This window comes from Trematomus bernacchii, unplaced genomic scaffold (assembly GCF_902827165.1).
Source record: "Trematomus bernacchii unplaced genomic scaffold, fTreBer1.1, whole genome shotgun sequence".
Taxonomy (NCBI): Eukaryota; Metazoa; Chordata; class Actinopteri; order Perciformes; family Nototheniidae; genus Trematomus; species Trematomus bernacchii.
In genome coordinates this window covers 3,833,544-3,846,547 of record NW_022987778.1, presented here as the reverse complement: position 1 = coordinate 3,846,547, position 13,004 = coordinate 3,833,544, and the positions used below count along the sequence as shown (strand labels likewise).

At 40.0% G+C, this 13,004-nt stretch overlaps 1 protein-coding gene across 1 annotated transcript in view; it reads left to right on the top strand.

The window, feature by feature from the left end:
• Nucleotides 1–13,004, top strand: part of cspg4 (chondroitin sulfate proteoglycan 4) — a 71,975-nt gene that overhangs the window by 46,397 nt on the left and 12,574 nt on the right. Inside the window, exon 6 of the mRNA XM_034149307.1 lies at nt 5,302–5,478. Coding sequence (XP_034005198.1) covers nt 5,302–5,478 — 177 coding nt within the window. The remainder of the gene's footprint in view (nt 1–5,301; nt 5,479–13,004) is intronic.

Genomic DNA, 13,004 nt, shown 5'->3' with positions numbered 1-13,004 from the left:
TGCTCAATTTGACAATTTCTAGCTCTGTTTTTGCAAGGGCTGATTCTGTGAGCAACAGCACCATCTACAGGCCTGGCATATGTACTACAGCGTCTCCAGCGCTTTTGAATGGCAATGGCCGTGGCTGTCTCCTCCTGATTGGTGGAGTTGGCCCAATAGCCGTAGCGCCACCGTCCTGACGTCAGGACAGTGTTCAAATCTGGATCAGTTTTTATCAGATCCGTTGCAGCCCCTTTTTTAGAGATTTGGGTATGGAGTAAAATAGAGAGGGTTGTGTTTTCTGACACTTGGTGAGTTCCCTGGAACACCGGGTACACATATTCATGTATAAAAGACGTACAAAAGTGCATTTTGCATGATAGGTCCCCTTTAATTGATAATGAGCATGCGTCATTGTGGCCTTTGTCAATGATCTATCTCCTCTTCTCTATTTGCATTATATTTTAGATATTTGTTTTCTGTGTATACTTACATGTATTAACCTCTATAATTACATGTTATCTGCATATTAGCCCGGCATTTTTGACGAAGCAGCCTCACCACAAACTACTGTAACATAAATAGGAGAACATGCTGATGGATCATCTTACATTTTTTCATTGTGTTTTTCCATTTGGTTTCCCTTGCCTGATTTTTTTACCCTCAAATGTCTGACATTTGTTTTTGCCCTTTTTATTAAGCTTGCATCATAAAACTTGAGGCTTTTTATTTACAGAATGGTTGGTTTGACCATATAAGCACATGTCTATGGTCTAACCCCACGAAAACTTGGACATTTTCTCTTGTGCCTGAATTTTAGGGAACCTTATATTTTAGTATGTCTTGGGCCAAAGACTTCAGAGAACACCTAAAAAACAACCAATAATTCATATTAAATACTCTCTAAATGACTCCAGGGAGTATAACATCTCTCAAAACTGGATCATTTGGCTGTTTAGGCGGATTACACAGTACGACTTCCCCATGAAACTTACTTCTCAGTGCTTTGTTGGATGTGTTGTTTTTTTACCAGACAGAGAGGAGAGAGGGAGAACACGGGAGCTGCTACATCACAGTTGCCTGGTCTCATTCTGTGTGATTCAGGGTCCCCAGCTATGGGAAAATATGAAATATGTATGCATAGTTACTGGTGAAAAAATCCTTGTGCATTCTGAATGGACCACATAGCTTACTGGAGCTAGTTAGAGACATATCATATTGCTCCTACATGTAGCCCCAGTATGCCTCTACTCTGCTCTACTTTGCTGCAGGATTGTGGAAAAACTGACGATGCCTTTGGACTGCCTGAAGCCAAAATAAACTGGCCCGGTATATCCCTATAATAATGTATGAGTGGCCACAAGTCCCGCGCTTTCCTACCGTCCGACTCACCCATACTTAATTTCAAAGATCCCAATGTAAATCTCAAATGGGTCTTAAGCGTAACGATAACGTAGGTGGCAAGGAAGCATATAATTTAACATATCCTTAACTGCCACTATAGACATGTCCCAAAGACAATACATTTTTTAATTTTTGTTGCTTTTTTATGTGGGTACTCTTTTACTGTTTTCCTTATAAACATACAAAGGAAAAATTCATTCCTCCCAAATGAGTACCACATTGGAGAATAAATGTTCTAGCCACAGCCGGCACTAGGTTTAAACCAGACCGTAATTGCTTCAAAATCAAAGTTGGATGTGTCTTCACTTTTCTGTAGTATAGGGTTTTTCCCCCCCCCTATGTTCTATGTTGTTTCAAGCTTTGTTCAAGTCTCTCGTGACCTTGGGACAGGACACTGGATTAACTGGTGTGTGTAGTAATTGTGCGATAAACTCACCAATTGGGGTAGTTCACTGAGGTTATGTAAGCGTACATTAACATTGTGGGTGTGCAGTGAGAAAAACTGAGAGTTTTCGTGAGTGTCTACATCAGAAAATCGACATGAACACTAACCACAAGAATGTAAAGTTACTCTACAGTAAGCTATGTGCCATGTGGCCAGGATGTGTCACATACTGTACTGTACTGTAAGCAGAGATTCTGTGTCAGACAATGTTAGGCATTTTCCTAACCACAGAGCCAACTACGATATATTCCATCTTTGAACAAGAAAGTTCCAAGCACATTCTGTTACATAGGCATTGTTGAGTGGGATCCAACCTGAGGGAAAATAGGACATCTGAAACACTTTCCTCCAATACACCTTTACTCTAATCAGGTTCAGCTCTCCATCGGGTCTCAATTACGTCCTCCATCTGTGGAAACCTATTAAAGTCCACACAGGCATCTTTTTTTTTCACAGAGGACAAAATGTTTTCGGAACAAAGTCTTCTTGAGTTTACATAACTAATTTTCCAAAATACAGTAGGCACACAGAACTTGACGGTATACATCAATCAAAACTCAAAATAAAATAAACATTGGCACAGGCATGAATCTTTCTCTGAGTAAATCTTAATGCCACGTGTCCAACAACCACCTACTGTTTATTGTCCCAGCGAGCAGACTGATTGTCTCGCTGGCTTTCCCCGATCAGTACTGCTGATGGGGGTTGTTATTCCAGAAGGTTGCCCGTCATATGGGATCCATTTGGCACTTCCTGCTCTCTGAAGCAGGTCCTCCCATCACAGCAGCTTACTGGCTTTTGTCAAGACAAAGTTCCAACTTTCCTCTTTGCACACAAGGATCCTGAGTCTTGAGGTAGTATCAGGTGTGATTATGTGATCCAGATATCTTAGGACTGAGAAACAAGAATATAAGATGCTGGCTGCTGTAAGTCCTGTTCAGTATGCAGAAAATGAACAGAGTTGGCTTGGCCTGGCCGCAGGTGCTGTTCTCTATCTAGCCCACTTCAGACTGAATGACTGATTCCTTTGTGCATCTGGTTTCCCTCAAGGTTTCGTCCCATAAGAGAGATTCTCCTTGTTCTTGTGCTGCTGCCAGACTTTAAGGCCTGAGTATAGCCTCTATCTCAAAAGCTTTGAAAACATCTATTATCTGTTTAGGTCAACAAAAGATATATTGGATACCGTAAAGAAATATAGGTCTTTTAGAAAAAGGGTAATTAGGTTTTCTTGTTTACTAGAAGCATAGACCCTTAAAGGAATTGTTTCACAATGTGTGATCAGTCTGTTCAAATACCAGACTAAAGACAGTTAGCTTAGCTTTGAAAAAAGGCTTGGAGCAGGATGAAAAAGGTAGCCTCACTCCATTCAAAAATAAATCCAGCACATTAAAAGTTCAATAACACGTTATAAACGGTTTCTTTAATCAAACAAAAGCTAAGCAACAAGTTTCCTTTTTATGCTATGAGGTAAAAACTCATGTTTACCTACAGGATTAAATTACTCATGATTAAATTGGGTAATACTATGCCGTTATTCTAGATCAATTAGGCGCTTTCACACCGGAGTACTTTTCCCAGTATAGTTCCGATATAGTTCCGAAAATGTGCGTTCACACCAAAAAAATCCGGAACTAGAATTTAGTTCATGAGAACCTTTCCACACACTTTTCCGTCCCTGCTAGAGAGCAGGTACTTTCAGAGAAAAAAGGTTCCCATTTCTGATTGGCTGGGCGGATTGCAAACCATGGCCCGTAAAACTCCCAAAAGGTTTTGTGAAGCCGCCATTTTATTTTCCTCGCATTAGCATTATTAGCATTAGCATTAGCCCAGCGCACAAACGCAGAGAGACTAACTTATGGCAACACAAAAGAAAACATGGGAGCGGTGGAGATGAGGAGGTGTCAGCGTTCTGGCGATTTACTCGGAAGGCTTCAGAAGCAGCTGGGAGTCCCAGCAGCTTCTACTGAAGCCAGTCCTCAACTCCGGGGACTTCCGGCCAGGGACTTCGGGTGGCATTATACGCCGTGAAGTTGTTTGCGGCCTGCCAGTAAACCCAAAGCAGAAGAAGAAGAAGTGACGTCAGCGGCTTCATTTGCCTAATCAGCCAATCAGCGCGTCATAGCGATTTTGACGTTCCTGACAAGCCCAGAAGGAAGTGCCACAAACTGCAGTTCCTCTAGTGGCCGACAGGGGATGGATGCAGAAAGGAGCAATTCCCATAGACCCCCATGTTAAAATGCCCAACTTTACAGCAGAAATAAACAGGTTTCTAGCCTGGATCCAATAAAACTTATTCTGGATATAGTTAGATTCCACCTTCATGACAATGGAATAGGGAGTGCATTCTTTTTACCGTGAGTAAATTAGTAAGTAAAGTAAGTTTTGCCGTGAGTGAATGAAAGTCTTATTTCTTCTTGAGGTCTGGAGTGAAGCGTGTACACATTTGCTGAATATGAAAAGACTCTCAGTGTGTGCCCACTGTGCGACTGTCGAGGATAAACAACCTGTGGCCGCAGAGCCAGTCATGTGGATGTCAGTTTTACACACATTCTGAGGCCGCCGTGCCTATGTTTTAGTTTTCACTGCTAGGCTTATGCTTATGCTTAATTAGTGCATTCATTTAAGTTTCAGCTCAGACCCCACGCTTAATAAGTCTCCCCCTGGCCCACCTACATTTCTCCAGGCCCACCCACACAATAATTCCTGGCTACGCCACTGCTTATAAGTACAATATAAAAAAGTCCTGCATATGAAGATGACATAGGATAGAAAGTGATATAAAGGCATACTCTTGAGATGAACTGCTTCCATAAAGTTGGTGGGCTCACAAAAGACAGATTCATAAAACAATGGTAAAAAGTTGAAGCAGCAGAGGAAGAGATGTTCTGACTTTTAATCCCAATAGGTCTAAACCCCTTAGATCCTAGATCCTTTCTTCCCCATATTGCAATCAACAGGATCTTTTTGTCAGATACTCTCGGTCTAGAGAAATCCCTCAAGTTTCAAACTCCCCTTTGTAACACTGGCTTTCTATTATAAATTTGTCTCCAAGCCAAAGCTGAGATAATTAGATCCCCCAGAGCCACAGAAGAGAGATTATTCATTATGTTTTCACAGGCAGAGAAGTCTCCGAAATGATTATAAAACTGACTATCATGAGTGAAATTTGAAATTCCAAGTATCAGAACAAGGAGAAATATCTGAGAGGATTGTGCATCGAAACATTTCAATCAAATTAAGAATTTGACAGAGAAAAAAAGCAAATGTGAGTTGCTTTTGACTTTCTTTTCAGTTTGTACTGGTTTACCAGGATAGGATGGTTCGGTGTTTCTTACTGTTCTTTGGATATTGTCACACTGTTAAAATTGTATTCCACCTTTTAGGCTCACGCCTGCTGTCTATGTTATGCCTTTCCTACAATTAAGTTCTGATTCAAAATTGAGTGACAGTTGGATCCTTTTTGTCTTCTCCAGATAAAACTCGGACACATCTACTACATGCATGACAGCACTGAGAGCACAGAGGACAGTTTTACACTCTCTGCCTCGGCTTATGAGATCGACCGCCGGAGCCTCCCTGTCACCATCTCAGTGACTGTCATAGCAGTCAACGATGAGCCGCCAAAACTGACACGTAACACGGGACTGGAGGTAATGTTTTGCTCTTTTTGCTGCTACTTTGAGCTTTCCTCCAACAATTGTAAATGTTGTTGCTGTTGGAAAAAAATTCTAGCTATAAAAAGTAAAAGTTGTTGGAGTCTTTTATTTTCCTGTAGCACTTTTCTTGTGATGAGAATTCAAGCTGACCACAAGCGTCACTTTGTATGAGGAAGGAAAGAACACACTTTTTATTGCGACCTTTCAAAACAAGGGAGTATTTTATACTAAGAAGACGAAACTTTGGAGAAAATAAGTTTTCTTCCTTACAGAGTTCCAGTGTTCATTTCATTTCATGTTACCTTTGTGTATATATTTGCTTTCGTTCCTGCAATAAGCTGGAAATAAGAACGAAGAACATGTGATAACTGTAGGCATTCCCACATGATCAAGACTTTGCATGATTGGTCTGATGCCCAAGTCACTAAAGATATGAAAGAAAGGCATATAAATGGCTATACAATTGGCTTTAGGGTGACTTCTAGCAGAGATTTAAAGAGGCCTATTTGTGCTTTTTGGGTTTTCCTGTTCCTGTATTGTGTTATATAAATATGTGTGCATGTAAATGATCATGTAACTGACTTGATGCTTTATTTTAATTAAGTTAGATTTTCAGACAAAAAATAAGTATAACTGCCAATTTAGAAGTCACGATAATCACAAAGACTTAAAAGGCCTTGTGTTGTATGGAATAGTTTCCGGTATAGGTTCAAGTTGATCGAAAATCGTATGTTTTAATAATTAATTAAATCTGAACCCTGGATGAACTTTTTTCACATCTATACTGTATATCTTGAACTGCAGTGTGAATCCTGAATGAAGTGAGAATAGATTTACTTCATGCCTCAAGTATCAAATCAAGTTTTATTTATTTATTTTTATTTAGTAAAAAAGTATAATAAATGCAGAGAGTTTTTACTTGGAAGCAGAAACATATTGACCTCCCTAACAATGACACATGCTGCATCAGTTCAGCAGTGGCCTCCACAGTATATAATGTTTGTTTTTATAAGGAGCCGTAAAGTAGAAGAGAATTAGCATATTCTCAGCTCGACTGCTTTAAAATGTTGCAAATGAATCATGTAAGCCTCAAGTATAAGAGGGCAGTGATTTACTTCTGAATGCACTTAGTGCAATGTCAAGCAGTATTACAGGAACTGTATGAAGTATCTGTAATCCTTTGAATGCTTTTTCACATCTGCTGATATATCAGATGTAACTGATAGAACAAAGGTATACTCACATTATGTACCTTTATCTCAAATATACTTTGTTTTATGCACAATTCCAGATTTAATACATAACTTTAAGCAAAGGACATTATATAATGTCTCATTTGGAAACATATTTCAGTATATCATTGAATTTAGTTAGATAGGACATATTACGCACATTTTCAGGTTCATATTTGTATTCTGTGCCTCAGTCTGCTCTGATTGGTTAGCCCCCCGGCTCTGTTGTGATTGGTCAACCACTTAAAGTTGTCCCGCCCCTTAGCCTAACACGTTCAATGTGTTGGAGCACTAGCCAATAGAAGCGCGGGTTTAACATAGTGCTTGTCATTACACCGCAGTACTTTTCCCACTTTAGTTCCGATATAGTTCCGAAATGTTCCGTTCACATAAAAAAAATCCGGAACTAAAATGAGTTCATGAGAACCTTTTTTACCCCCTTTTCCGTCCCTGCTAGAGAGCAGGGACTTTTGTGGGAGAAAAAGGTTCCTATTTCTGATTGGCTGGGCAGAATGCAAACCACGCCCCGTAAAACTCCCAAAAAGTTTTGTGAAGCCGCCATTTTATTATCCTCGCATTAGCATTATTACGATTAGCATTAGCCCAGCGCACAAACGCAGAGAGACTAACTTATGGCAACACAAAATAAAACATGGGAGCGGTGGAGATGAGGAGGTGTCGGCGTTCTGGCGATTTACTCGGAAGGCTTCAACTCCGGGGACTTCCGGCCGGGGACTTCGGGTGGCAGTATACATAGATATATATAAACACTAGATGGTGAGTCATCTAGTGTTTATATATATCTATGGCAGTATACGCCGTGAAGTTGTTTGCGGCCTGCCAGTAAACCCAAAGCAGAAGAAGAAGAATTGACGTCAGCGGCTTCATTTGCCTAATCCTCCCTCAGGGACTTATTCCGGTGTGAACGCGATCTGTACTTAGTTCATGAGAACTAAACAGTTCTCATGAACTAAGTTCTGATGAACCTTTGTGGGAAAAGTACTGCAGTGTGAAAGCTCCTATTATGTTAAGGAAGTAAACAAAGGAGTTAAATTGAGGCGTTTCAGGGAAGGGGGTGAGAGAGAAACGTTGGGATTGTTGCCTTTTAAACATTTTGTTTAATTTGTATCATGTATTACAGTTGGGCTATATTAAACGATTACAAGTAATGGATTTTAGTCCCTCATTAACTAGTAATGAAAACACATCTGTTCATTTAAACTCAGCTTTTAACTGTCCCATCAGACTAATTGAGGAGTAATAATACAGAATAACTATTTTAAATTATGCTGGGATTAATGGATTTGATAACTCTGATAACTCTTTAACTTATCACTGGAAACTATCATCATCACAATAATAACGTTTAGTTGGTGAAAAAAGGTGTTTGTTCAAAGTCTTTTTACAGATTTGAATGTACAGTCGTTTTTTTTACAGAGTTTGTTTGGTAGACGCTTTCTAACTGATTCAGCTCAGCCATGAAAGAAAGGTTTTGAAGGATCAATTATTCTACTGTAAGAGCAGGCAGGCAGATGGAAAAATCCAGCAGTAATCAGCTCACAGAAGTGGAAACCCACTGTGCCATTCAGCCCTCCCTGCTCTGCCTGCGGCTCCACGTCGCCCTGGCAACCCGTATTTTTGGAAAACCAAGATGGTCGCAGAGACCACGGCTTTCTGGCAGGGTGAGGGCGGCATCCAATCCCTGAGCCTCCTCTCTGCGGCTGCGGAGGGTAACATAATGATATGTGGATGTCTCCACACACAGAGCCAGAGCTATCCCAGCAGCGGCGCTCAGATTGATTTAAAGCAGGAAGTGTGCGTGTGTAGTGACCTCTGCAGCAGATGATCAGACACGATGAGTAACATGGTTGGGATCAGGCTCTGTGCAGGATCTCCATTGATCCCAGTTGGCCCAGTCTGCAGGATACAGCTGGTCTCCATTAGAGTTTACACTCCTCTCGGTCTGGCTCTACTTCACTTTGCTGTATCTCAAAATAGTTTTCAATCTGAGTCAGGCTATCTATCTCATTTGTTTTCCCTGTAAAATCATTTTTTTTACTAATTGTGTCAGGGTTTGAGTGCCCTACGTTCAATATGTAAACATGAAAAAAGGTAAAAAATAAAATGCAAGAACAAAGAAAAGGATAGAAACAAAAATGTGTTGTTAAAAAAGGTGTGTCGTCAAATATTATATTGCATTCCCACTCCCACAAGCATGTACTATCCATCTATCCACATCCATCTATCCATATTTCTATCTATCTATCTTTGTATCAGACTTTCTGCCATTGCCTCCTCCTCTCTGACTCACATTTTCCAGAATTACACAAATATCCCCAAGAAAAAGTAATGCCAGCCTAGTCCCTCCCTTGTAATGTCTGAACATGACCAGTGAGTGACAGATTGAGTACTGGTTCTGTTGTTTCATCTCTCATCAGAGCAGGAGAGATGTAACACTATAGTCAATATGTCTAACAGAGAAATCCCACAGCTGCAGATGGGGAGCCAAAATCAAAATGGAAACTGTTATTTTTCTACAGTTCAGGTATTGACAAAAACTATCAACATCATCCTGTTGTTGCCTTTCCCCAAAATATACTATTTCCTCCTTGTACTTACAGTACTTCAGCCAAGATGTTGGATGCCCAGGCAGTTTGGGACACTGCTTCAGACATCTGGCGCCCCTTAGAGTCTCAAACATTTTAAGTATGGCTGTATCCTGTTGAGTCATCAGCAAACTAAGTCGTTGGCCTATGGCAGCTCCTTCATTACTGCCTCCAAATGAAATATCAGCCATTGTGTCCAATAAAATTGAATTTGCAGCCCATCCTCTAAGGTGCTTAATGCATTGATTGTTATATAAAGCATCAATTTGCAAGGCCATTTTCCGAGTACCTGCCCTAGATTGCTTTGTGTGTGTAGAGCAGGCTGATGGGGACATCTAGTGGTGGGGAGTGTGTATTGCACTGTAGAAAAGATATAACTGACAATACTGTTATAGTGATGTGACCTAATTTTAAATATTAACATGTATTTCATTATTAAATAAGTATAATTTACAGTGCATATTCTGTTTTCAGTTTGGGAACTTCTATATGTTTCTTACAGTAAAAGTATTTAATAGAAAGTTTAGCCAATTGACGTTAAATGGTCAACATTCAAGGTTCAAGGTTCAAGGTTCTTTATTGTCAATCTGACATAGCTACAGAGTAATTATGTAGTTGAAAATCTTATGTCACAGGCTTCTCCAACAATGCAACATAATAACATAATAACAATAAGAGCAAGAGCAATACAAAAAGAATATTCATGTGTTAAAAAACAAGCACTGTCTCTAATCAGCTGCTCAGATATATTCACACACACACACATTTTATTTATAAAAGCGCACAATTGATTGACTAATTTATAACAGAAAGAAACAAGCTACAAAAACAGTGAAATCCCTTTTACTGTAACTCTGCAGGCGATTCTATCCCTCGGGAGGTCGTACTTCCTGTGTGGGTGTTACATAAGACTGTAATTATAGCCGTTTAATCAATGGATTTGCCTTAAGCTTGCATGTGAATTAATTGTTGAGAAATTATTTTCACAAGAGTGCTTAAAAAATAGAAATAAATGTCATTTTCTGCTCTTAACAGATGATTCTAAAAATACGTCTCATGATTAAAGCTGTTGTGCAGCAAAGTGAATAACTAACTACATTTGAAAATGCTTGGAGGAGACAGATTGTTCCTTTGTAGCGATAGAAGGAAATAATAATGGTTTATATTGACTCAAATAGAATAGTTAAACTACTATTTCTATCTCACATGTCTTACCCAGTTTTGAGTTGAAGTGTCACATTTACTGTGTTTTCATTATATTACATGTCACTTGTTAGACGCTTTTATCCAAAGCGACTTACATACTCAATACTGTGGACAATCCCCACAGGAGCAATTTGGGGCGAAGTGTCTTGCCCAGGGACACAACGACATGCTGACTGCAGTGGTGTTTGAACCTGTGCTCCCCTGATCAGAACACCAACGCACTAGCCCACTGCGCCACAGCCTCCCTCCCTTCATATTCAAAATGTCTTGGTGCATATTAGGGAAATGTTGGATATTGGGCCTCATATATCTGAAATAGCAGCATTCCCTGAAGATTAAAGAGCAATTTACTGTATCAACCCCCTAAAAATATTACTTTTTCTTTACTTCAAATGCTTTAATTGACCAATTCCCTGCAGGTGAAGCACAGGTGTTCTCCAGAACCAAATTACACCACAGTTGAAAGTGGTTACTCACTCCCATCCACTCCTATCAGCGAGCGTGAAAGAGACTCTCTAGTTGAAGGTTTAAACTAATTGCTTGCAGGAATATGGAGACATTTGTACATCTACTGTTTTTAAAATCCTCCTGTTGGCAATAAATGGCGACATCTCTCGATAAAGTTACTGAAATTAGTTCATGTTTGAGGTGTCTTTAAGCTTTTGTTTTGAAGCTGTGGTATGTCAGAGCAAATGTATCTCAATATGAAGACGGTATACTCGGTTGCATCTTGAAAGGAGGTTGATCCCACGCTCCATCTTCAGCTTTGTTAGTAGTGTTGACAGAATGAAGTTAAGGTATTGTCATGTTAGTTTTTGCTTTCAACAAAGCTTTTTAAAACTGAGAAATTGTCCAGGTGGGTGGCGCGATATCAGATAAAAAAATCTCTGCATATCATACCAGCCTCTCATTTCTCTCTTGATAAGGAGATGCAACAAAAGAAAGCGAATCTACAGAGCATCTGTGTTGTTCATGTTGCAATAGGGGGTGTCCTGCCTTAGGGCACACTGATCCACTTCTATCCTCCCTAACTGAGTCCAGATCTGGCTTTAGGTTGCGTCTCCACTCCCCCATCAGGGCTGAACTCTCAGACAAGCTATCAGGCTTTCTGCAGCCCTGAGATGTAAAAACTGCCCACAGGAGGCAGAGATTCTCCGAAAGCCTGATATCACAGGCTCTCTGCAGGCTTCAAGAGCAGGATGGATAAAATGCTGGTTGTTGGTGTAGGCTGATATGATAGCGCTGTCAGTTCTGCCAGAAATACCCTCACAACCTATCAGTGGCTTGAAGTGATGCAGAACCAGCATTTCCAGTATGGGAGGTTTTTGTGACTTTCTTCCTCTGAAGGTGACATGCCACCTATGGAGCTCTTCCTGGCAGGTTACCCTCATTCTGTCAAACAGGAATCTGACACATGAAAGGTTATTGTACCCATAGGTGTCACTGCAGGAAGCAGCAGCCACAGGGTGAGCTGCTGAACTCTCAGGTGCTGTACTTTATGGGTGGCAGCTGGGGTTCCCCACTGTCTGTGAATGCAGCCGGCGTCTATCCCCTCTAATCTGATGGTACAAAAGATTATCCTGAATTTAGACACCTGTTTACTTCCAAACATCGTCACCCTGGCACTGAGACCGCCCATTCAAATGACTATATTCAATGTGAAACAGGGCTGAATGCACATTCGATTACAGTCATTTAAATACCGTTTTATGTCATGTAGGACTCTGAAAATGTTTACCTTTCAACCAGATTTATTCTGCTTCACTTAGACATCACAACATATGTTGAACTGATCCTGTTTGAACAGGCTTTTGTATACATTTGTCAGATAAGATGCTCTTAATATTGTTAAAGAAAGCAAGATAACAGATTTACTACCACATCAAAGATGAAGAATTCAATGAAACCTTCTAGTGCAAGATTCTCAGTTAGTTTGAATGATATACTACTGCTGGTTATGCTTCTCCAAATACTTTAATTGGTTTGCAAATAACATATTTTGTATGTGTTACAAGTGTTTCTATGTATTGAAACATTCAATTACCTCTGCAGTCAGTCATTTTTAAATGAATTGCAGCAGCAGACACTGTGCTAAGACCTTGAAAATATTGTTGCTTTTACTCAAAATCTAAATTGCCTGTGAAGTCAACCCCTGTTGTGAAAAGATGCGATCTACAAAAAATGTGAACTACAAAAAACTTGTGTAATGGTGGGTTATGGATTTCCTCTTTTGACGTTGTGTGTCACGATGATAAATCTTTGATGGATTGTCAAAGTTAATGGGATGTTACAAGCACTTCAAGGCAACTAAATAATATACTTCACAACACATTTGTTATACTGAGACAGTCGAGACGCGTCTACATTCCAGAAATTATAGAGCACTGAGTGATTGTGTTGCTGTCAGAACAACTCCAAACAAAACATAAAGAATAACATCTCAGAGAAATTAACTTACATTCAAAGTGTGGGTAAA